The sequence below is a fragment of the Leptidea sinapis genome, chromosome 46 (assembly GCF_905404315.1).
Source record: "Leptidea sinapis chromosome 46, ilLepSina1.1, whole genome shotgun sequence".
NCBI lineage: Eukaryota > Metazoa > Arthropoda > Insecta > Lepidoptera > Pieridae > Leptidea > Leptidea sinapis.
The window spans coordinates 290,777-314,845 of NC_066310.1; the positions used below are offsets into that span (position 1 = coordinate 290,777).

At 49.2% G+C, this 24,069-nt stretch overlaps 1 protein-coding gene across 1 annotated transcript in view; it reads left to right on the top strand.

The window, feature by feature from the left end:
• Window positions 1-24,069, top strand: part of LOC126977871 (tudor domain-containing protein 5-like) — a 56,672-nt gene that overhangs the window by 26,922 nt on the left and 5,681 nt on the right. Inside the window, exon 10 of the mRNA XM_050826502.1 lies at window positions 16,161-16,385. Coding sequence (XP_050682459.1) covers window positions 16,161-16,385 — 225 coding nt within the window. The remainder of the gene's footprint in view (window positions 1-16,160; window positions 16,386-24,069) is intronic.

A 24,069-nucleotide genomic window follows, 5' to 3' on the forward strand; every position in this document is an offset into this window, starting at 1 on the left:
TGATTTTACTTACCGTTGAAGTTACTCTGCCTATAATAACAAATATCATTAACACGTCAATATTAACTCATAAATTCCCTTCTTGTTGGAAAAACGCACTTGTTAAACCTATACCAAAAAAAACTACTGTTAATGGACTAAATGATTTACGACCAATTTCTATTTTACCCGTACTATCCAAATGTTTAGAAAAAGTAGTCCTAGATCAAGTGTTTGCTTATCTCGACAATATAAAAGTAATACCAAAATATCAATCTGGGTTTCGTAAGGGTCACGCCACAGAAACAGCCCTTCTACATATCACTGATGATTTGACAGAAGCATCGGATATGGGATATAGTAGTATACTAGTTTTGCTAGACTATTCTAGAGCCTTCGACTGTATCCCTTCAGAAATACTGCTGTCGAAACTAAAACACTATGGTTTCACCAAAAATACTTGCTGTTGGTTTGAAACGTTCCTGACCGGTAGAAGCCAAATGGTGGAAATTGAAGACAAAACTGGTAAAAAACTTCTTTCTTCGTTCCTGCCTGTGATAAGAGGTGTCCCACAGGGCTCTCTGCTAAGCCCGATAATTTTCTCCATTTTTACTGCTGACCTCCCCAAATATATAAAAACTTGTAAGTACCACCTCTACGCTGATGACACGCAACTGTATTACTCTTTCAAAGGCAAGGATGTCAAAGACGCTATACGTAAAATAAATCAGGACTTAGAAAATATCTACAATTGGTCAAAAAAAAACTCGCTGTCACTTAATCCAGCTAAATCACATATGTAACTGCAACGAAAAAGTAAAAATAAATGATATACCAGTAGAATATGTAAAAACTGCACGTAATTTTGGCCTGGTATTAGACGGCGAGCAAAAATTTATGGAACATGTTAACAATAAAATAAGAACTGCTTTCTATAAACTAAAAACACTATATAAAATAAGGCCATACCTAAAAGAGGAACTACGTACTTCATTGACTGAGTCACTTGTCCTCTCCCAATTCAACCACTGCAGTACAACATATGGTCCCAGACTTAGTTATAAATTGGAGAGAGCAGTGCAGCGGGTACAAAATGCATGTATTCGATTCTCCTTTCATGTTCCAAACAGAGGCTATATAACTCCATATTTAAACAACAAACGAATACTTAATATGAAAGCCAAAAGAGAATTGTATTATGCCTGTAGTATAAAGAGAATTATCTATAGCAAGCGCCCTGAATATTTATTTCAAAAAATTGTCCTGGAGCGGAAGTTCTAATTTAAAATGTACACGTTTTGCCTCTCAAAACTTATTAAATATACCATACTACAAAACAACAAGATATAGATCCAGTTTCAAATTCATGGCTTCCCGTATTTGGAATGATTTGCCACCACCTCTTAGAATGATAAAAAATATAAATCAGTTTAAGGGTAAATATAAAATGGCATTGTTAAAAAAACAACAGGAAGCTGAAAATTTTAATTATTGTGTATGGAAAGAACTCCCCTTATATAAATATTTTTCATGATTAAACCATAACATTTGCAACTCGTTTCATATTACATTTATACTGAAACATTGACACACACTCATATATTTATACAACACACACACTCACACTCACAAATACACTCATAATTTATACAGAGGTTGATACATTTAGAAAAAGTTTAGATCTGCATTGTAATCGTTATTAGTTTGCCCTCTTTACTATGTATCCCACCTTACACCTTAGGGAGATGGGAATGGCTGAAAACCAGCGCTGCATGAAAATATTATTTCAAGCAGCATAAGCTGAGCCTACTCCCTTTTGTCTTAATGTATGTTTTGTAATAAGCTGATATTGTATACTTAAATTAAGTTCAAGGCAATAAATTTTATTATTATTATTATTATATAAATATTATATTTGAGTGTTTTCTTTCTATCACTATAGGTTACCTTAACTTGTTAGATACTAAATCCATTTGGACGCTCCAAGATAAGAGTTGTAAGTAAACACTCAAACCAATAAATAAACATACAAAATTTCGCCTTTGTAATGAGTGTGATTTTTGATTTAAAACGTAAAAAACCTCCTACTGAACAGATCTTGATCAGAAAATAGGAAGAGGGACAGACTGACAAACTTGAAACTTACTTTACTTATAGCAACCCTCTTTTTCGTCAGGGTTCACAAAAAATACCTAACTGCTACTCCACTGATGAAATCGGGTTCTAATTTCAAAATACGCAGCTTAAACTGTAAAAGTGTTTACATTGCTGCCTATTAACCTATAATATTTTAAAAAACTAGTAGTACTAGTAATAGACATAGCAGTCGAAGCTTATTAGAAAGAAAGAAAGAAAGAAAGAAAGAAAAACATTTATTTCACAAAACACTCACAGGATACACTTAGTATAAGAAGATAAAAGTACAAAACAAACCAAAAAACAACGTATTTAAATAGTAATAGATTTAATATTGCAGAGTTCTTGTGCAGTGCAGGAAATGGGTCACCGACTCAGGATTATCTGTGACACGGCCGTGGCTATGATACAGCACTGATTTTCAGCGGTGCCCGTTTAGTTTGGAGATACAGTGCGCTCGATATATAGTAAATAATTACTAATAATAATATATACATAAAATTCAATACAAAATAGTCGATAATAAAATATTTAGATGTTTTAAAATAAACTAATACTAATACTACTATTAAAAGAAACCTATATGAACAAACATATATCTATAATACTGGAGAACACCTATATTTTCACCACCAATGCTCCCAAAGCTCCCAAATCTTGTTTTTGTCGTTCCAAGAATCGTGACTTACATTTCCGGCGAAAATTTTCGACGGTTCGTAATTCACGAAGAGGAGGTGGAAGATTATTCCAGCATTTGGTTGCATTGTAGCGAAAACTTCCTCTAAATGCAGCACTATGGTGTTTTAAGACAGCCAGTCCATATTGCGAGGCTCTTGTTAAATAAGTGGCGTTGAGATCCCCTAGCCAAGACAATTTACTGTAGAGGTAGTATGGTGTTTTGGATTTTATTACACCGAAAAGCATAACTGCAAAATGAACTTTTCTGCGGCAACTCATTTTAAGAACTCCGGCATCGTTCAAAAACGGAGTTATATGGGATCGGGCAGGTTTGTCCCAGCAGTAGCGTGCACACGCGTTTTGTACACGTTTATTACGTACATGTATAAAATATTACGTATTATGGTGTCATTTGTGGCATGTGCCATATTTCGGCTTGGATTTTGTATTTCGGGCATTGTCTATATGCAAAGAACGTCATTGGTTTTGCAATAAAATACCTAGGTAGGTATTGTACCCGACAGGTACAATACCTACCCGCGCTCGTCCGCATGGGATACGAGGGAGGCGGGAGCTGTATAGGTACCTAACTAGTATTGCCCATAATAATATGAGTATTTTATCTAAAGCGACATCGTTGTTAAGGTGGAAACCTGGTTGGTGCATACAGATATAATTATTCCATTAAAATTCAGTGCTTGCCTGAACGTAAAAATGAAAATCTTCTTTCCATTATAAAACGGCTCGGTCAAACTATTAATGTCCCCGACTGTAACATTGAAATTTTTTATGTGTCTAGGCTTGCTAAATCAAACCCAAATAGTAACCGTCCTCGTTCGATCCTAGTAAATAGTCCACGCACACGAGATTACTTTCTAGCTGGAGTTATCAAATTTAATAAGAAGCACAAGACTGAAAAATTGAACGCGAGTCATTTTTGGATTAGCAGAAACGAATAAACAGCCAGTCTTTGTTACGGAACACCTTACCCTTGAAAACAAACAAACAATTGCACGGAGCTGCGAGGCATAAAGCTATAGAACTAGGATACAAGTTTGTTTGGGTTCGCAGTGGAAAGATATTTATGAGAAAAAATGAAAATGTTCGTCATATGCAGACTTTCTCGTTTAGGTTAATGTTAGTTTTGTAATAATAATAATATTCCTTTATTTCAGGCTACATGGCCCATAAAATAAATACCTTATAGTCTAACATACATATGATATATAACTTAAATCTACGTCACATTTTCGCGGCGATGTGAGGCGCGGGTTCGGTAGCTTCCGGCGGTCGGCGACGTCCGCGATACTTGCGGAACACGACCCCCTTCGGCCACAGCTGCACGTCCAGGAAGGTTGAAATATGTTCTGTCGGGACGCGAACAACAAAAGAGTTGAAGTCTACTGCGTGACGCGTCACCAACTTTTCGACACCCAACCGGAACCTTGTCTTCTCCACCAAGTACTGAACAATGTCGGAGGCCTTGGTGGTGTGGTGAAAGCGAGAGACGTAGATATACGTCGCTGGGATTACGGGACGCAGGAGCTGGTTCTGTCCTATCGGTGCTGTGCCACATTGGTTATGACTAGGAGGTCTCCTCTTCTTCCGCTCCACCTTAATGAAGCCCTCCTTATCGGTCAGACCCTTCCACACAGCTCTACAAGCGGGTTCGTTGCGGGCGTGCCCGCTTCCACTTTCTGTCCTCAGCACTGTCCGCTTTCTGGGTTGCTGGCGGATGGCAGCAGCATAGTCACGTTGAGGTGTTGACGTAACGACAGGAGGCGACACCTCCGAGAGGGAAGGAGGTGAGGGACGGGCGGCAAGTACATTACCGCTTACACGTGCGGGCGCAGCGGCCGGTGTCGAGTCGAATTTCGTAGATTCAATACTCGCTGGCGAAGCAATGCAAGCCCCACGACGTGTGTTGATGTTATTGGCGTCTATTGACCTACTTACAACGGTATTGTTGCGCAAAGTCGCAACTTCAGCTTTCAGGTCCCTGATGGTGTTCTGGGATGCCTCTAATTTCAACACTACTTCTGCCAGGCCTGCTTTGAGGTTTGTGATGTCCTTCAGCAACCTGGTGACGTTGACATGGTCGAAGGTGACGGGTGGTAACTTGTTCAAGTTCCTTGCCACGAAAGACGGTACGTCGTCAGGAGCAGTCACCTTCAGGAGATTTATCATATCCTGAAGACTTCTCTCTCCCCTTTCATCCCTCCTGCGGGACGGCATCTGGTCGGTTTTCATCAAAACCTCGTACAGGAGCGTCTTGGCGTTGATGATCTCCTCACTCTTGAAATTTGATGCACAGATCTGGATGATGCTGATCTCGTCCATAGTATCAATTGCGTGCTGAAGGAATGCCAGCAATTCATTGGCTATGAGTTTTTCGGAACTCATAGTCATAATGGCGTGCAGCGGCGGTTGCCGCGCAGATCGCGAATATAAATTATATTCGTAAGTTCAGTGAGCATGTACGTTACCGAGCGCGCTCGGAACTGAACTGATGTAATAATACGCTTGGTGTTCTAGTTTGATATTTATCATTTTAAAGAACAATGGCGAAATTTTACCTGACTATAGGAATAACCGTCTAAGGTTAAGATAGTTACAAAAAAAAACTTCGTAGATAAATTGACTTGTTAGATAAAATTGTATTGCAAAAGGAACAGGGGAAATAAATAAAATATTTATTTCATTTTCACATTATATGCTGTCAACAACTATGAAATCACATCCATTTTAGGTTACATCAAGGAAAGCTATCTGTCAATATGATTGACAGCGATGAGCAAATGATCAATGAGTTTCTATACCTGTCACCTATGATCTACCTAATACTAATAATACCTATCAATTATAGTTACCGCTGTTGTGTTGTTTTCTGCTTTCTTTATTTAAATAAGTAGTTTCTATTTTACCTGGCTGGTTTTGGACTTGAATAATATCTTTCTCTCGTTTTGAACTACTTCTGCTCTCCATTACCGGTCTATGATATGCCCCACGATTTGGTCTAACGTACGCTGTTTATATAACAATAAACAAAATAAAATATTTTGCTTGTTTAATTTACTGCTACCTACTTCTACAAAATAAGAACTTGGATTGAGAAAAAGACATTAGGAAACTAGGTACTTATTTTACCAGTTTTTTGAGATTATAAAAATGGAAGTACTTAGTTTAGAAGTCTACCCGAGCCTTAAAATCGGGCGTAGATTAGGTACACTTTAGAAGTACCTACCTACGACTATGGATTGCGCATTTGACTTCCCTCTTATAAAATTACTTATAAAGCTATGGACAACCAACTCTGGTTTGTTGCAAATAAACTGTTATTACCACTGCATCAAGTAACAAGTTTCCATTTTATCAAAATATAATACTCAGAGTTGTTGACCGTAGACAGTTTAGTAATTAGGTATTAATTAACTATTTGCCTATGGTTACTAGTTTCTATCCTTATTGTTGTTGAAACATGTTAGTTGGAATAAAATAGATGTGTACTATAGTTAGAACGCTAAAGTAATAAAAAGAAAAACTTAACCAAAAAACTCAAACAAAATAATAATTTATTTCTCCATTATCCCGGTTCCAAAATAAAATGAATAATGTCAGTAGATGCAGAAAATTATAGATAATTAATTCGTACACGTCAGTTCTTGAGTACCATTCAATTTCAAATATTTTGTAGTATGAAACTTCGTCATTGTTCTTTAATACCTTAAAAATATATTATCAGAATGTAAGAATGGTTTAGATCATATCTATCTAGCCGCACGTGCAGAATTGTGGTTAACGGTTTCACATCTTCATCCTTTGATGCGACGTCTGGTGTTCCACAGGGATCTTTTAGGGCCCCTTCTCTTTAATATTCTCATAAGCGACATTTGTGAATGTTTTATGAATTAAAAACATTATTTATTTGCTATTATTAAATTTTTTAGACCAATAAAATCTCCTCACGATTCTATTTTAGTACAAGAAGATTTAAACAGACCAGTCTGTTTACTGGTTACTGGTGTAATTATAATAGAATCATACTAAATACCTCAAAATGTGTGGTAATGACGTTCTCACGAAAAAAATTCAAGTTGAATTCTTTGTATAAAATCATTGGGATGGTATTAACTCAAGTGGACTTTATATTTAGGCGTAACATTAGACAGAGAGCTCAAATTTAACATACAAATCGATACCATCGCTAAAAAATCATTAAAACATTTGGTTTTGTCATAAGGAATTGCAAAGAATTTAATTCTTTTCAAGCGAAAATGCGACAATTTGTAATGCATTTGTTCGCAGTATCTTTGAGTATTGTTCTGTGGTATTGCGTCCTCACTACCAAATATACAATACTAGATTAGAAAAAATCCAAAAACGTTTTATATGGCATCTTTCTTATCAAGCCAATCTATGCAATCTATTAGAAAATTATTCAGAACGTTTGCGATATTTTAAGATGCACACACTGACTGATAGGAGGAATATATTGGATTGTCTCTTTTTATATAAAATTGTTAACAGTGTTTGTTAACTCTCGTTTATTAATGTATCCGCTCCCATGAGACTCCCGAGAATCAGTAGACACGATACTTTTTAACAAATACTGCAAAGTCTAACCTAGGTCACTTTAGTTCTGCCGTATATACGTAATAGTAAAATAAGTTTTGTTCATTTTAATTAATTTTCACTTTAAAGAAACTAATTTATAATTGCATTGTATTGTATTATATTGTATCTTAGTATTAGTTCTTATGTTGTTAAAATTCAAAAAGTGGTCGTTGCCTGTAAGTGCAATAACACTTAGATTTTGACTTATTTAGAATAATGTTTAATGTAATTAGTTAGTGATTATTGTGTTGGCGATGCTAATAAATAAATAAATTCCTAGGTACCTATAACGACTTAACTGTAAAACAAATAAGAAGCATCGAGGTACTTGATATTGTAATTCAAATTCAAATATTTTTATTCAAAATAGGATCTGACATCTCTTATTGAAAGTCAAAAAACTACCACCCTTTCCAAAACGAATGCTTCAGACCCGAGAACAATGGGCGCAACAAACTCAGCAGCCTTTTTTTTCATCAAAAAAAATATTTGTACAATTAAACTTATAATTTAATAGCCTGAGGGCAGTCAGATTATTTAGGACTTAGGTTATAAATATCGCGATTAGCCCTCTTCTGCAGCACAAATTTTGTATTAATATCGGCAGCATTACCCCATAGCAATTGTACGGTGCAACCGCACATTTCTCAAGTCAGCATTTTTACGCGACACGCGCATTTTAATAATCACTTTAAAATTGCTTCAGTCTGCATCGATCCGCCAAGGGACTCGTTCGTGCTCATAATCCTTAATTCTCCATCAAGGGAGTCGCGATTAGCCATAAATCAGGCCATAAATTAATTAATATCAACCTATGGTATTGCCACCAAGGGCCGCGTGTGTTCGTTACCGTTTTTAAATGTTGAAGATGAGTGAAACTACGATAGTCAGTAAAGAAGTATCAAGAAGAGTGTATGGTCTGTTGATGACCATACGGGCTCTTTTGAATGTTGAAGATGAGTGAAACTCGATAGTCAGTAAGGAAAAAAGTATATTGTCCGAAATACTTATTCTAATGAGCTAATGACTGTGAATGTATGAAATGAAAGGTAACGAACACACGCGGCCCTTGGTGGCAATACCATAGGTTGATATTAATTAATTTATGGCCTGATTTATGGCTAATCGCGACTCCCTTGATGGAGAATTAAGGATTATGAGCACGAACGAGTCCCTTGGTGGATCGATGCAGACTGAAGCAATTTTAAAGTGATTATTAAAATGCGCGTGTCGCGTAAAAATGCTGACTTGAGAAATGTGCGGTTGCACCGTACATGCTCCCAAGCGCAAAGATGAATGAGAGATGAAAAAAATGAATATAACAAGGTGATACCATTTGTAGCTTAAATTAAATTAAAGTCCCGAATTGAATTTGGTCTTTCTTGGTATAGGGGTTGTACCCTTGTCCACGAACACTTTAAGATTAACACTATTTTCACATTGATCTTTATTACACTGCACTTCACTATAAATCTGATCGACGGATGACGAGCTTGACGGCCCCGCCGCCGCCAGCACTTGAATTTGCTGTTGAACGTGCGGCGACCTGTGAGCTCTCCAGAGCGACCCTTGCCGCCGCCTGACGTGCGACCCGCCTGGCGCGGATGCGACGTACCACCAAGACAGCACTGACAACTAGCGCCGCTCCTACTACCACATAAAATGCTGTATAGTGGTGAATGTCGTGGACAGAAACTTGTTGTGGTAGGTTCTCATTTGCCTTGAGAAACCGTATCTGTTTCTTGATGTCTTCCAGATCTTTGTCATGAAAGATGGTCTCATTTTGAATCTGTGGGATTGAGATACCCACATCAGTAATGTGGTTGATAGGTTCGATAACTGGCACCAAAATCTGGTTCTTGATATTTATATTACTTAAACCCTCGTAGTGAGAGTGGGCAGTAAATGTGTCAGTTTTTATTATGCATCCCTGTTCGACGCCTAAAATACCTCCGCTTTCTAACCGCGCAGCTGAAATCTGATCTTCACATAGTACTTGTATGTAGCATTCATCACAACAGAAATATAGGTATTTATTTAATTTGTTTATATCTGTCCACTGATTGGAGCATGATGCTATAGTGACCTTGCATTTTCCGGTACCGGGTTCCGGTTCACATAACTTTTCATCACTTTTGAAATGATAAATAGGCTTTTGACTGTAACATAGAAAAGTATCTGTGTCGCTCAAGCATGACTTGATGTCGTGAATAGACATAGTTGGGTATGAATCCTTTTTTAAATTGATTGCCACATAGTCGGCAATAGGCACTATTGGGGCCATACTTGTATTATTAATTACCTGAGGAACAAGTATGATTTTCATGATTTCATAAGAATCTCGAGTCACCAAAGGTAATCTTAACTCGAATAAAAGACAATCGTCTAACATTCTCGCCTTGACCATTAGTAAATTGTAAACATTTCTGAAATTTTCATTTAATGTGACTAAAATCAAGAAGATTTTATTTAATGTGTCTTTTAATTGATCTGGTGATAATAAATGAAAATTTAATCGGCCATGATAAACATCTGTTATTGTGTCTAACAAAGTATTCTGTATTGTTTTCAAATTTCTTAATATTTTGCTTGTTGCAATTGCTCCCAAACTAAAATCATTCATTATTTGATTTAGTTCTGATTGGTTCTTTACGCTGTTTTGTAATTTATTTAACTTCATCGATAGCAAATTTAGTAACTTGTGTTGTTTATTAATGGAAATTTCTTTTCTTTTCAAAACGTTGTACTCAGCTTCAATTATTGATGTTTGATTTTTCATAAGCGAAACCAAATGATTCTCATTGTATTGTATTACTTGTATGTCTTGTTTATATTGGTCAGCAAAACGTTCGTCGAGCACTCCAACCAAAGTATTAGCGAGATAACCGACACCGTTGATTAGTCCTCGCCGCTGTCGGCGCTCTGGTCGCGTGCTGGAATGCTGACTCAACAACAGGTGATTGTAGTACTCTAGTTCCGAGTACTCTTGTTTCAATTGTATTTGTATGACGTCACAATGTGATACATCTCTCAGTTTTGTACATAATTGTTCCAGGTAACTTAGATATTTATTGCATGCTGCGTTTCCGTGCCAATACGGCTCCATGTCGTAGTATGTAACTATTTTCCAATCATCTCTGATCAGTTGCATATTGGAAATCTTGTCAAAATATAGACCTTGATTGTCCTTCACTTGTGTGACATTGTAAGCACAATGCGAAGTACCAATAGTACTTATTAAAATTAGCATGAACGTAAGTAATGACGTAAAACTCCATTTTAATCTCTTGGTAGATCGTTGTTGACGTTTTACATTGCTTGTTTGTAACGATTTTTGATCGTTAATTCTGTCGTTTATGGGAAGTATTCATAATTTAATAATGGGACTTTTGATAAACCCGCCTTTCGTTTTTAGGGTGACCACCCTGATGTGGCCATCAGCCCCCGGATGTAGTAGAACTACGCGACCGATTGCCCATTTTCCAGGAGGTAAGTTTGCGTCGTTGATCGTCACAACGTCATTGATCTTGATGTTATCTTGTACGCTTCTCCACTTATTTCTCGCTGAAAGTTGGCTAAGATATTCAGAACGCCATCTTTTCCACATGTCTTGAACTATTTTTTGAGTCATATGCCACCTTGTTCGCAAATTAGTTTCTGTTTCTAAAATGTGCTGTCTTGGCTAATGTTAACAAAACTTGAGGGTGTAATTACTTGTAAATCTTTTGGATCTTCGGTTAAGGGACATAATGGTCTTGAGTTGAGTATTGCCTCTTCTTGGGTTAGAACTGTGAAATACTCTTCAAAGGGTATTTTTTGTTCTCCAATTACTTGGTACAGATGAAACTTGACACTTTTAACAGCGCTTTCCCACAGACCGCCTCCAGAGGAGAAACTGGGTGCATTAAAATGCCACTCTATCTCCATGGCTGTTATTTCACTGAGGAAGTCTGTGTCAAATGTCTTCTGGATCTCTCTAAATTCTTGTTGTACTTTTCAAATTTCCCATGAGTTGTGTCATTTTGCTTGGGTTATTTTTTCGACATATTACACAAGTACGAATGCGTTTTTTGACAGCTCCATTACCACCTATAATCCAGTACTTGTAGCGAATGGTAGCAGCGGTGACTCGAGCCCCGCCATGAAGGGTAAGTGAATGGGCATGGTCTATTATTAAGTTTGTTAAATGTCCTTCATGGGGTATAATTATGGGATGTTTCATATTTTGACTGCAGCTCGACTTGCTCAACCTCCCGCCAACTCTGAGAACCCCATGTTCGTCGAGGTATGGGTTGAGTGATAATAACTTACTCTTAGTATGTATAGAACCTTTGTTTCGTAAGCATTCTATTTCTTGTACGAATTCTAATTGTTGAACACACCTTATTAATTCGGATTCTACATATCTAATTTCTTGTAACGTGATATAGTTTTGTTTAATGTTCTGTTTGTATTTTATTGAATTAAAAAATCTAAAGACCCATGCCAGAACTCTTGTTAGTTTTATAAACGAACTATATCTTGGTAATAGTTCATTTATAATGCTGACATAGCAAGTTTTAATTACTGGGGTAACTTGTTTTATTTTTGTTTCTTCTTCGTGCGTTGTGAAAATTTCTTGATTATTTTCTTCGTTATAGCTTGGCAACCACGAAGGTGCTTCCCACCACAAGTTATGTACTAGAAGTTGGTCAATAGTTACACTACGGCTTGCACAGTCAGCCGGGTTATCTCCTGATTGTACGTAATTCCAATTATTTGAGGGAATTACGTCTGTTACCTGTTTTACCCTATTGGACACGAAGGGCTTCCATCTACCTGGGTCTCCTTGTAGCCAGGCAAGGACTACCATTGAGTCTGTCCAACCATACGTCTTGATTGTATAATTGGCAAGGCATTTCTGGACCTTTTGCATTAATTTGGATAATAATACTGCGTCACAGAGCTCTGCTCGCGGTAATGTGATAGCTTTGTTTAGTGGGAGGAGTCTTGTTTTCCCCGCCTCTAATGAAATCTGCACATTTCCGTTGACTACTTGTCGGCTATAGATAACACTAGAGTACACTTTTTGATGATACATGCAATACTGATCTTCTGATGATAATGATGATGATTCTGCGATATCTTCTATCTCCCAGAATTTCTGTAAATCATCTACTTGATTGAGAACTACATTACCTTGCAACGTCTTGATATTGCCACTCAAAATCCACCCTAAACGTGTTTGCTGCGCTATAGGTAATGATTGACTCTCCCTGCTTATGCCGTCGATAATAAGGAAAGAGTATACATCTGCCCCTAACAAAATTTCCACTGGGCGGCTAATATAAAATTCTGGGTCTGCGAGCTGTATACCATCTAAGTGCGCCCATGTTGGCTTTTTGAACGAATGAGTTGGTAAGTTTTTAACGAGTGTATTCATGATTAATACTTCAGCGTTGAATGAAAATTGATTGTAAATTGAACAACATGATATGTTCATGAGGCCCTTGCAGGTGCTCTCCTTGACGCCTATGCCTGAAATGACGCCCTTGCATTGCTTTTTTGGTAAAGCTAGTATTTGTGCTACCTTCTCGGAAATCAAAGATGCTTGAGATCCCGGGTATATGAGAGCACGAAACTTGTGGAACAGGCCGTCCCTTGATTGGACCTTGATCATTGCGGCTGATAATAAAATTTCAGTAATTTCACTATCTTGCTGTGAGACATTAAATTACATTTTGGGCTCTGTACTAAATTATCTTCGACTGCTAAATTACAAGACGGATTGATGAATGATTCATGTAAGATGGTGTTGTGATTTTTGGAATTGCACTGACGTCACCGCTTTTCTGATCGGCATTCCTTAATGTCATGATTTTAAAGACAGTTTTGGCAAAAACATAATCTTGCAACAGTTTGAAGTTTCACTTGAGGCGACATGTTGAGAAACTTTGTACAGAAATAAAGTCCATGCGCTTCTTTGCACAAAGGACATTTGATATAATTTGCTCACTTGCTGTTTGGTGTCGATGAACTCATATTGCTCGTATAGTATTTATGTTTATGATAATTATTAGATTTATATTTTAAATTTGAACTTGGGTTAATTTGATTATAGTTAGGTGATTTTGAAACTTCTTGCTTTTTGCGAGATGATTCTAACGTAGTAAATTTACTTTCTAGGAAAGTTAAAAAGTCTTGGAGCTTGGGTAAATCTCGCGGTTTTTTCAGAGATTCTAAATAATGATTATGCGACTCTGTGTCTAATTTTTGCAAAAGAATATGCACGATTAATGGGTCCCAGCTATCAACGTTAACGCCGAGATTTTTTATGGCATTTATGCACTCTAGAGTTGTGTCGTGGACTTTCTTGACATGATTTACCTGTTGAGAAGTTGGTAAATTAAGCAATGTATTAACGTGCGAAGTAAAAATTAGCCTAATATTATTGTATCTATTGTTTAAGATGTCCCAACATATAATATAGTTTTCTGAACTTATAGGTAGGTGCTGAATCAACCTTTCAGGTTCGCCTCTTAACTTGCCCTTTAAGAATTGCATTTTCTGGGCGTTTGGCATAGATTTATTATTATGTATCGCTTCTGTAAACAAATCCTTAAAGTATACCCAATTTTGGTAGCTACCTGAGTAGATAGGGATGTCTATTTTAGGCGTATATATTTCTTTGTGCACAACTGACCACATCTTGCTATTGATCGCTCTTTTCAATTCGTTATACACAGTTTCTTGTTTTGTGTATGTTTTTTCGTACTCTTGGTTAGTACCTTCGAACTCGCTGTCCAATTCCCAATGTAAGGAATCTATCACAGACCAACGAGCTTGAATATTACGCAATGCGTCCTCTAATTCTCATTTCTCTGAGAGAAATTCTAAATTAATTCCAGCGACAGTACGCTGAAATGCCCTGAAATTACTTGCTTGTGTTTTTTGCATATCATCGAGCTTGCTTGATGAACCTACTGAAGGTTTGTGCAAAAATGACGACTCTTGTCTGGCTGGATCTTCTTGATCGACGTCAGCTTCACTGTGTTCTTCCTGATAAGAATTGGCTTCATACTGATCTACTTGGTAAGATGACTGTTGCTGCTGCCCAGAGGTACCTGATGGTTGTTCCATCTTCGACCTCATCAACACGTCTTGATACTGCTGATTGATAAAGACCCTGGTTTTCTTGTAAACCTCTTCAGCTTGCTCGTACTTTCGGTTAGTAAAATACGTATGTGACCTACTCTCCTCCGTCCGATCGATGCATACTGAAGCAATTTTAAAGTGATTATTAAAACGCGCGTGTCGCGTTAAAATGCTGACTTGAGAAATGTGCGGTTGCACCGTACAGCAATATACCATAGGACATAATACTATGGAAATAACTAAAGTATACTAGACGCATCGTATCTATGTCAGTTATTTAACTTATCTTTTTAACCGCGTATGCTGCAGAACTAAGTCTGTTCGCCAATCCTTCAATATGGGGCCCAATTGTAATTTGGAATCCAGAGTGATGCCCAGAAATATAGCAGATTCCACAGGTTTTAGCACTTCTCCGTTTAAGAAAACACTTGCATTTACATTTTTGACATTTGGTACGGTAAATATATATTAATTTTCTTGCTATTTAACAATACCTTAATTAGCACTAAATTCGTACACGATGTCAGATAGAATATCGTTCACTTCGTCATACATACATTGGTTTCTTTTAACTTTGAAAATCAGTTAAGTGTCCTCAAACAATACTACCGTATGTTTTTTTTCTCTATAAGATTAGGAAGATCATTTATATAGATAAGGAATAGGAACGGTCCAAGAATAGATCCTTGTGGTACACCCATACTGAGAGGAGTCCCAGGAGATATCCTGCCATTCACTACGACTTCCTGAATTCTATTGTTTAGATATGAAACCGGAAGATCGAGCGCAGTTCCTTTTATGCCATAGTGACATAACTTCCTGACCAGCGTTGAATGTTGAACACAATCAAACGCCTTAGATAAATCACAGAAAATGCCAAGTGTATTCTGCGATTCCTCTATTATCTTAGTAATGAAAAAAACAATTAGCGGGTAATTATTTGTTAATTGTTTTTTATCACTCATTAAAGTTCTACGTGCGCAACGAAAATGGAATTAAGTGGAAAAGATTTTAGAGTGATGATTTTTTATGATTGATTAAGCGACACTCCTGACAATTTAATCATTAAGAAGAATACAGCAGAACCGTGTATTGTACGCTTACTTTTACAATAAACATTTGTTGAAATTTATATGGAACGTATTCGATTGGTCATATCTTAGTTATAAGACGTTAACGATGCTGTAACAAATCCAGCATGTAGGAAATAGTATCGCGGTGTTAATAAGTAATTTTTCAAATATATGTTACTTATATTGTGTAAATATTGGTTTTTGCGGGAGAATTTTGTGTTTTAGATAAAAATCGACAAAATATTATAAAATTTATTGAAGTAGGCGTTACTTTGCGGAAATCCATAATTATACAAATGATTTAAGTTTTCTTTAGTGTTAATTCCGCCAATATTTGTTTTTAAACAATTCGACACGTGTTTCGCCTCTACACGAGACTGCTGCAGTCTCGTGCCAGATTTTGGCGAGACAAACGTCGAATTGTTTAAAAACAAATATTGGCGGAATTAACACCAAACAAAACTAAAATCATTTGTAAAATATATAGTAATCGGGGTCGGTGTCGGTAGCGGTGTGACCGGTCGGTACAGGCGGCGTGTGTCGCAGGTGCGGCACGTGGACTACGGCACGGTGGAGCGGTGCGCGGCGGCGGAGCTGCGGCCCCTGCTGCGGGAGTGGGCGCGGCTGCCGGCGCAGGCCGTGCGGGCCCGACTGGCGGGCGTGCGACCGGCCGCCGGCGCGCGACGGTGGCCGCACTCGGCCGCCGCCGCCTTCCTGCGGCGCGTGCGGGACGCGCGGCTCGTGGCCGAGCTCGTGGCCGACCCTACCCAGGTACGGTGCTCTGTGTGTGTGACGTGCGACCGGCCGCCGGCGCGCGACGGTGGCCGCACTCGGCCGCCGCCGCCTTCCTGCGGCGCGTGCGGGACGCGCGGCTCGTGGCCGAGCTCGTGGCCGACCCTACCCAGGTACGGTGCTCTGTGTGTGTGACGTGCGACCGGCCGCCGGCGCGCGACGGTGGCCGCACTCGGCCGCCGCCGCCTTCCTGCGGCGCGTGCGGGACGCGCGGCTCGTGGCCGAGCTCGTGGCCGACCCTACCCAGGTACGGTGCTCTGTGTGTGTGACGTGCGACCGGCCGCCGGCGCGCGACGGTGGCCGCACTCGGCCGCCGCCGCCTTCCTGCGGCGCGTGCGGGACGCGCGGCTCGTGGCCGAGCTCGTGGCCGACCCTACCCAGGTACGGTGCTCTGTGTGTGTGACGTGCGACCGGCCGCCGGCGCGCGACGGTGGCCGCACTCGGCCGCCGCCGCCTTCCTGCGGCGCGTGCGGGACGCGCGGCTCGTGGCCGACCCTACCCAGGTACGGTGCTCTGTGTGTGTGACGTGCGACCGGCCGCCGGCGCGCGACGGTGGCCGCACTCGGCCGCCGCCGCCTTCCTGCGGCGCGTGCGGGACGCGCGGCTCGTGGCCGAGCTCGTGGCCGACCCTACCCAGGTACGGTGCTCTGTGTGTGTGACGTGCGACCGGCCGCCGGCGCGCGACGGTGGCCGCACTCGGCCGCCGCCGCCTTCCTGCGGCGCGTGCGGGACGCGCGGCTCGTGGCCGAGCTCGTGGCCGACCCTACCCAGGTACGGTGCTCTGTGTGTGTGACGTGCGACCGGCCGCCGGCGCGCGACGGTGGCCGCACTCGGCCGCCGCCGCCTTCCTGCGGCGCGTGCGGGACGCGCGGCTCGTGGCCGAGCTCGTGGCCGACCCTACCCAGGTACGGTGCTCTGTGTGTGTGACGTGCGACCGGCCGCCGGCGCGCGACGGTGGCCGCACTCGGCCGCCGCCGCCTTCCTGCGGCGCGTGCGGGACGCGCGGCTCGTGGCCGACCCTACCCAGGTACGGTGCTCTGTGTGTGTGACGTGCGACCGGCCGCCGGCGCGCGACGGTGGCCGCACTCGGCCGCCGCCGCCTTCCTGCGGCGCGTGCGGGACGCGCGGCTCGTGGCCGAGCTCGTGGCCGACCCTACCCAGGTACGGTGCTCTGTGTGTGTGACGTGCGACCGGCCGCCGGCGCGCGACGGTGGCCGCACTCGGCCGCCGCCGCCTTCCTGCGGCGCGTGCGGGACGCGCGGCTCGTGGCCGAGCTCGTGGCCGACCCTACCCAGGTACGGTGCTCTGTGTGTGTGACGTGCGACCGGCCGCCGGCGCGCGACGGTGGCCGCACTCGGCCGCCGCCGCCTTCCTGCGGCGCGTGCGGGACGCGCGGCTCGTGGCCGACCCTACCCAGGTACGGTGCTCTGTGTGTGTGACGTGCGACCGGCCGCCGGCGCGCGACGGTGGCCGCACTCGGCCGCCGCCGCCTTCCTGCGGCGCGTGCGGGACGCGCGGCTCGTGGCCGAGCTCGTGGCCGACCCTACCCAGGTACGGTGCTCTGTGTGTGTGACGTGCGACCGGCCGCCGGCGCGCGACGGTGGCCGCACTCGGCCGCCGCCGCCTTCCTGCGGCGCGTGCGGGACGCGCGGCTCGTGGCCGAGCTCGTGGCCGACCCTACCCAGGTACGGTGCTCTGTGTGTGTGACGTGCGACCGGCCGCCGGCGCGCGACGGTGGCCGCACTCGGCCGCCGCCGCCTTCCTGCGGCGCGTGCGGGACGCGCGGCTCGTGGCCGACCCTACCCAGGTACGGTGCTCTGTGTGTGTGACGTGCGACCGGCCGCCGGCGCGCGACGGTGGCCGCACTCGGCCGCCGCCGCCTTCCTGCGGCGCGTGCGGGACGCGCGGCTCGTGGCCGAGCTCGTGGCCGACCCTACCCAGGTACGGTGCTCTGTGTGTGTGACGTGCGACCGGCCGCCGGCGCGCGACGGTGGCCGCACTCGGCCGCCGCCGCCTTCCTGCGGCGCGTGCGGGACGCGCGGCTCGTGGCCGACCCTACCCAGGTACGGTGCTCTGTGTGTGTGACGTGCGACCGGCCGCCGGCGCGCGACGGTGGCCGCACTCGGCCGCCGCCGCCTTCCTGCGGCGCGTGCGGGACGCGCGGCTCGTGGCCGAGCTCGTGGCCGACCCTACCCAGGTACGGTGCTCTGTGTGTGTGACGTGCGACCGGCCGCCGGCGCGCGACGGTGGCCGCACTCGGCCGCCGCCGCCTTCCTGCGGCGCGTGCGGGACGCGCGGCTCGTGGCCGACCCTACCCAGGTACGGTGCTCTGTGTGTGTGACGTGCGACCGGCCGCCGGCGCGCGACGGTGGCCGCACTCGGCCGCCGCCGCATTCCTGCGGCGCGTGCGGGACGCGCGGCTCGTGGCCGAGCTCGTGGCCGACCCTACCCAGGTACGGTGCTCTGTGTGTGTGACGTGCGACCGGCCGCCGGCGCGCGACGGTGGCCGCACTCGGCCGCCGCCGCCTTCCTGCGGCGCGTGCGGGACGCGCGGCTCGTGGCCGAGCTCGTGGCCGACCCTACCCAGGTACGGTGCTCTGTGTGTGTGACGTGCGACCGGCCGCCGGCGCGCGACGGTGGCCGCACTCGGCCGCCGCCGCCTTCCTGCGGCGCGTGCGGGACGCGCGGCTCGTGGCCGAGCTCGTGGCCGACCCTACCCAGGTACGGTGCTCTGTGTGTGTGACGTGCGACCGGCCGCCGGCGCGCGACGGTGGCCGCACTCGGCCGCCGCCGCCTTCCTGCGGCGCGTGCGGGACGCGCGGCTCGTGGCCGACCCTACCCAGGTACGGTGCTCTGTGTGTGTGACGTGCGACCGGCCGCCGGCGCGCGACGGTGGCCGCACTCGGCCGCCGCCGCCTTCCTGCGGCGCGTGCGGGACGCGCGGCTCGTGGCCGAGCTCGTGGCCGACCCTACCCAGGTACGGTGCTCTGTGTGTGTGACGTGCGACCGGCCGCCGGCGCGCGACGGTGGCCGCACTCGGCCGCCGCCGCCTTCCTGCGGCGCGTGCGGGACGCGCGGCTCGTGGCCGACCCTACCCAGGTACGGTGCTCTGTGTGTGTGACGTGCGACCGGCCGCCGGCGCGCGACGGTGGCCGCACTCGGCCGCCGCCGCCTTCCTGCGGCGCGTGCGGGACGCGCGGCTCGTGGCCGACCCTACCCAGGTACGGTGCTCTGTGTGTGTGACGTGCGACCGGCCGCCGGCGCGCGACGGTGGCCGCACTCGGCCGCCGCCGCCTTCCTGCGGCGCGTGCGGGACGCGCGGCTCGTGGCCGAGCTCGTGGCCGACCCTACCCAGGTACGGTGCTCTGTGTGTGTGACGTGCGACCGGCCGCCGGCGCGCGACGGTGGCCGCACTCGGCCGCCGCCGCCTTCCTGCGGCGCGTGCGGGACGCGCGGCTCGTGGCCGACCCTACCCAGGTACGGTGCTCTGTGTGTGTGACGTGCGACCGGCCGCCGGCGCGCGACGGTGGCCGCACTCGGCCGCCGCCGCCTTCCTGCGGCGCGTGCGGGACGCGCGGCTCGTGGCCGACCCTACCCAGGTACGGTGCTCTGTGTGTGTGACGTGCGACCGGCCGCCGGCGCGCGACGGTGGCCGCACTCGGCCGCCGCCGCCTTCCTGCGGCGCGTGCGGGACGCGCGGCTCGTGGCCGGGCTCGTGGCCGACCCTACCCAGGTACGGTGCTCTGTGTGTGTGACGTGCGACCGGCCGCCGGCGCGCGACGGTGGCCGCACTCGGCCGCCGCCGCCTTCCTGCGGCGCGTGCGGGACGCGCGGCTCGTGGCCGAGCTCGTGGCCGACCCTACCCAGGTACGGTGCTCTGTGTGTGTGACGTGCGACCGGCCGCCGGCGCGCGACGGTGGCCGCACTCGGCCGCCGCCGCCTTCCTGCGGCGCGTGCGGGACGCGCGGCTCGTGGCCGAGCTCGTGGCCGACCCTACCCAGGTACGGTGCTCTGTGTGTGTGACGTGCGACCGGCCGCCGGCGCGCGACGGTGGCCGCACTCGGCCGCCGCCGCCTTCCTGCGGCGCGTGCGGGACGCGCGGCTCGTGGCCGAGCTCGTGGCCGACCCTACCCAGGTACGGTGCTCTGTGTGTGTGACGTGCGACCGGCCGCCGGCGCGCGACGGTGGCCGCACTCGGCCGCCGCCGCCTTCCTGCGGCGCGTGCGGGACGCGCGGCTCGTGGCCGACCCTACCCAGGTACGGTGCTCTGTGTGTGTGACGTGCGACCGGCCGCCGGCGCGCGACGGTGGCCGCACTCGGCCGCCGCCGCCTTCCTGCGGCGCGTGCGGGACGCGCGGCTCGTGGCCGAGCTCGTGGCCGACCCTACCCAGGTACGGTGCTCTGTGTGTGTGACGTGCGACCGGCCGCCGGCGCGCGACGGTGGCCGCACTCGGCCGCCGCCGCCTTCCTGCGGCGCGTGCGGGACGCGCGGCTCGTGGCCGAGCTCGTGGCCGACCCTACCCAGGTACGGTGCTCTGTGTGTGTGACGTGCGACCGGCCGCCGGCGCGCGACGGTGGCCGCACTCGGCCGCCGCCGCCTTCCTGCGGCGCGTGCGGGACGCGCGGCTCGTGGCCGAGCTCGTGGCCGACCCTACCCAGGTACGGTGCTCTGTGTGTGTGACGTGCGACCGGCCGCCGGCGCGCGACGGTGGCCGCACTCGGCCGCCGCCGCCTTCCTGCGGCGCGTGCGGGACGCGCGGCTCGTGGCCGAGCTCGTGGCCGACCCTACCCAGGTACGGTGCTCTGTGTGTGTGACGTGCGACCGGCCGCCGGCGCGCGACGGTGGCCGCACTCGGCCGCCGCCGCCTTCCTGCGGCGCGTGCGGGACGCGCGGCTCGTGGCCGACCCTACCCAGGTACGGTGCTCTGTGTGTGTGACGTGCGACCGGCCGCCGGCGCGCGACGGTGGCCGCACTCGGCCGCCGCCGCCTTCCTGCGGCGCGTGCGGGACGCGCGGCTCGTGGCCGAGCTCGTGGCCGACCCTACCCAGGTACGGTGCTCTGTGTGTGTGACGTGCGACCGGCCGCCGGCGCGCGACGGTGGCCGCACTCGGCCGCCGCCGCCTTCCTGCGGCGCGTGCGGGACGCGCGGCTCGTGGCCGAGCTCGTGGCCGACCCTACCCAGGTACGGTGCTCTGTGTGTGTGACGTGCGACCGGCCGCCGGCGCGCGACGGTGGCCGCACTCGGCCGCCGCCGCCTTCCTGCGGCGCGTGCGGGACGCGCGGCTCGTGGCCGAGCTCGTGGCCGACCCTACCCAGGTACGGTGCTCTGTGTGTGTGACGTGCGACCGGCCGCCGGCGCGCGACGGTGGCCGCACTCGGCCGCCGCCGCCTTCCTGCGGCGCGTGCGGGACGCGCGGCTCGTGGCCGAGCTCGTGGCCGACCCTACCCAGGTACGGTGCTCTGTGTGTGTGACGTGCGACCGGCCGCCGGCGCGCGACGGTGGCCGCACTCGGCCGCCGCCGCCTTCCTGCGGCGCGTGCGGGACGCGCGGCTCGTGGCCGACCCTACCCAGGTACGGTGCTCTGTGTGTGTGACGTGCGACCGGCCGCCGGCGCGCGACGGTGGCCGCACTCGGCCGCCGCCGCCTTCCTGCGGCGCGTGCGGGACGCGCGGCTCGTGGCCGAGCTCGTGGCCGACCCTACCCAGGTACGGTGCTCTGTGTGTGTGACGTGCGACCGGCCGCCGGCGCGCGACGGTGGCCGCACTCGGCCGCCGCCGCCTTCCTGCGGCGCGTGCGGGACGCGCGGCTCGTGGCCGAGCTCGTGGCCGACCCTACCCAGGTACGGTGCTCTGTGTGTGTGACGTGCGACCGGCCGCCGGCGCGCGACGGTGGCCGCACTCGGCCGCCGCCGCCTTCCTGCGGCGCGTGCGGGACGCGCGGCTCGTGGCCGAGCTCGTGGCCGACCCTACCCAGGTACGGTGCTCTGTGTGTGTGACGTGCGACCGGCCGCCGGCGCGCGACGGTGGCCGCACTCGGCCGCCGCCGCCTTCCTGCGGCGCGTGCGGGACGCGCGGCTCGTGGCCGACCCTACCCAGGTACGGTGCTCTGTGTGTGTGACGTGCGACCGGCCGCCGGCGCGCGACGGTGGCCGCACTCGGCCGCCGCCGCCTTCCTGCGGCGCGTGCGGGACGCGCGGCTCGTGGCCGAGCTCGTGGCCGACCCTACCCAGGTACGGTGCTCTGTGTGTGTGACGTGCGACCGGCCGCCGGCGCGCGACGGTGGCCGCACTCGGCCGCCGCCGCCTTCCTGCGGCGCGTGCGGGACGCGCGGCTCGTGGCCGAGCTCGTGGCCGACCCTACCCAGGTACGGTGCTCTGTGTGTGTGACGTGCGACCGGCCGCCGGCGCGCGACGGTGGCCGCACTCGGCCGCCGCCGCCTTCCTGCGGCGCGTGCGGGACGCGCGGCTCGTGGCCGAGCTCGTGGCCGACCCTACCCAGGTACGGTGCTCTGTGTGTGTGACGTGCGACCGGCCGCCGGCGCGCGACGGTGGCCGCACTCGGCCGCCGCCGCCTTCCTGCGGCGCGTGCGGGACGCGCGGCTCGTGGCCGACCCTACCCAGGTACGGTGCTCTGTGTGTGTGACGTGCGACCGGCCGCCGGCGCGCGACGGTGGCCGCACTCGGCCGCCGCCGCCTTCCTGCGGCGCGTGCGGGACGCGCGGCTCGTGGCCGAGCTCGTGGCCGACCCTACCCAGGTACGGTGCTCTGTGTGTGTGACGTGCGACCGGCCGCCGGCGCGCGACGGTGGCCGCACTCGGCCGCCGCCGCCTTCCTGCGGCGCGTGCGGGACGCGCGGCTCGTGGCCGAGCTCGTGGCCGACCCTACCCAGGTACGGTGCTCTGTGTGTGTGACGTGCGACCGGCCGCCGGCGCGCGACGGTGGCCGCACTCGGCCGCCGCCGCCTTCCTGCGGCGCGTGCGGGACGCGCGGCTCGTGGCCGAGCTCGTGGCCGACCCTACCCAGGTACGGTGCTCTGTGTGTGTGACATAATTAACAATTATTAGCACAATAAATAACACAATTATTAGCGAAGAAATGAAAATTGATTTAAACATTTTACTTGAACTTTAAGAAAGTTAAATTAATAAATACAGTCAATCACTTGTAACAATCGTGGGCTGCGTAAGGCACTCGCTTGGACGCTCTAGACATCGGACCTGACATTCCGAAAGGCGGCGTTGCCGCTTAATGATATTGAAATATTCAAATTCATTGAATCATTGATCCAGTTACCCAAATCTTACAAGACGTTTAAATTGGCTCGAAATGAATAGCCTACTTTTTGACAAAACCAATGCACGGATTTCGTTAATTTTTGGAATATCGTCAGCAAATATGCTAACAAGTATGAACCTACATTTATTTCATATAAGCTATTTCCATACTTTATAAGTACTTATGTATGTTGTCGGTCCACCTCTATCAAAGGGTGCCATCTGTACCTACCCAGCAAATGAAATTCATTGTTAGTTTTTACATACGATTAGAGAATAACTTTAAATTCATGATAAAAATCCAAATAAAATGTACTACCATAAAGCGATTGATTACACAACATGCAAATAAAATAAATAACATAACATTTTACCACTAAGTACTTACT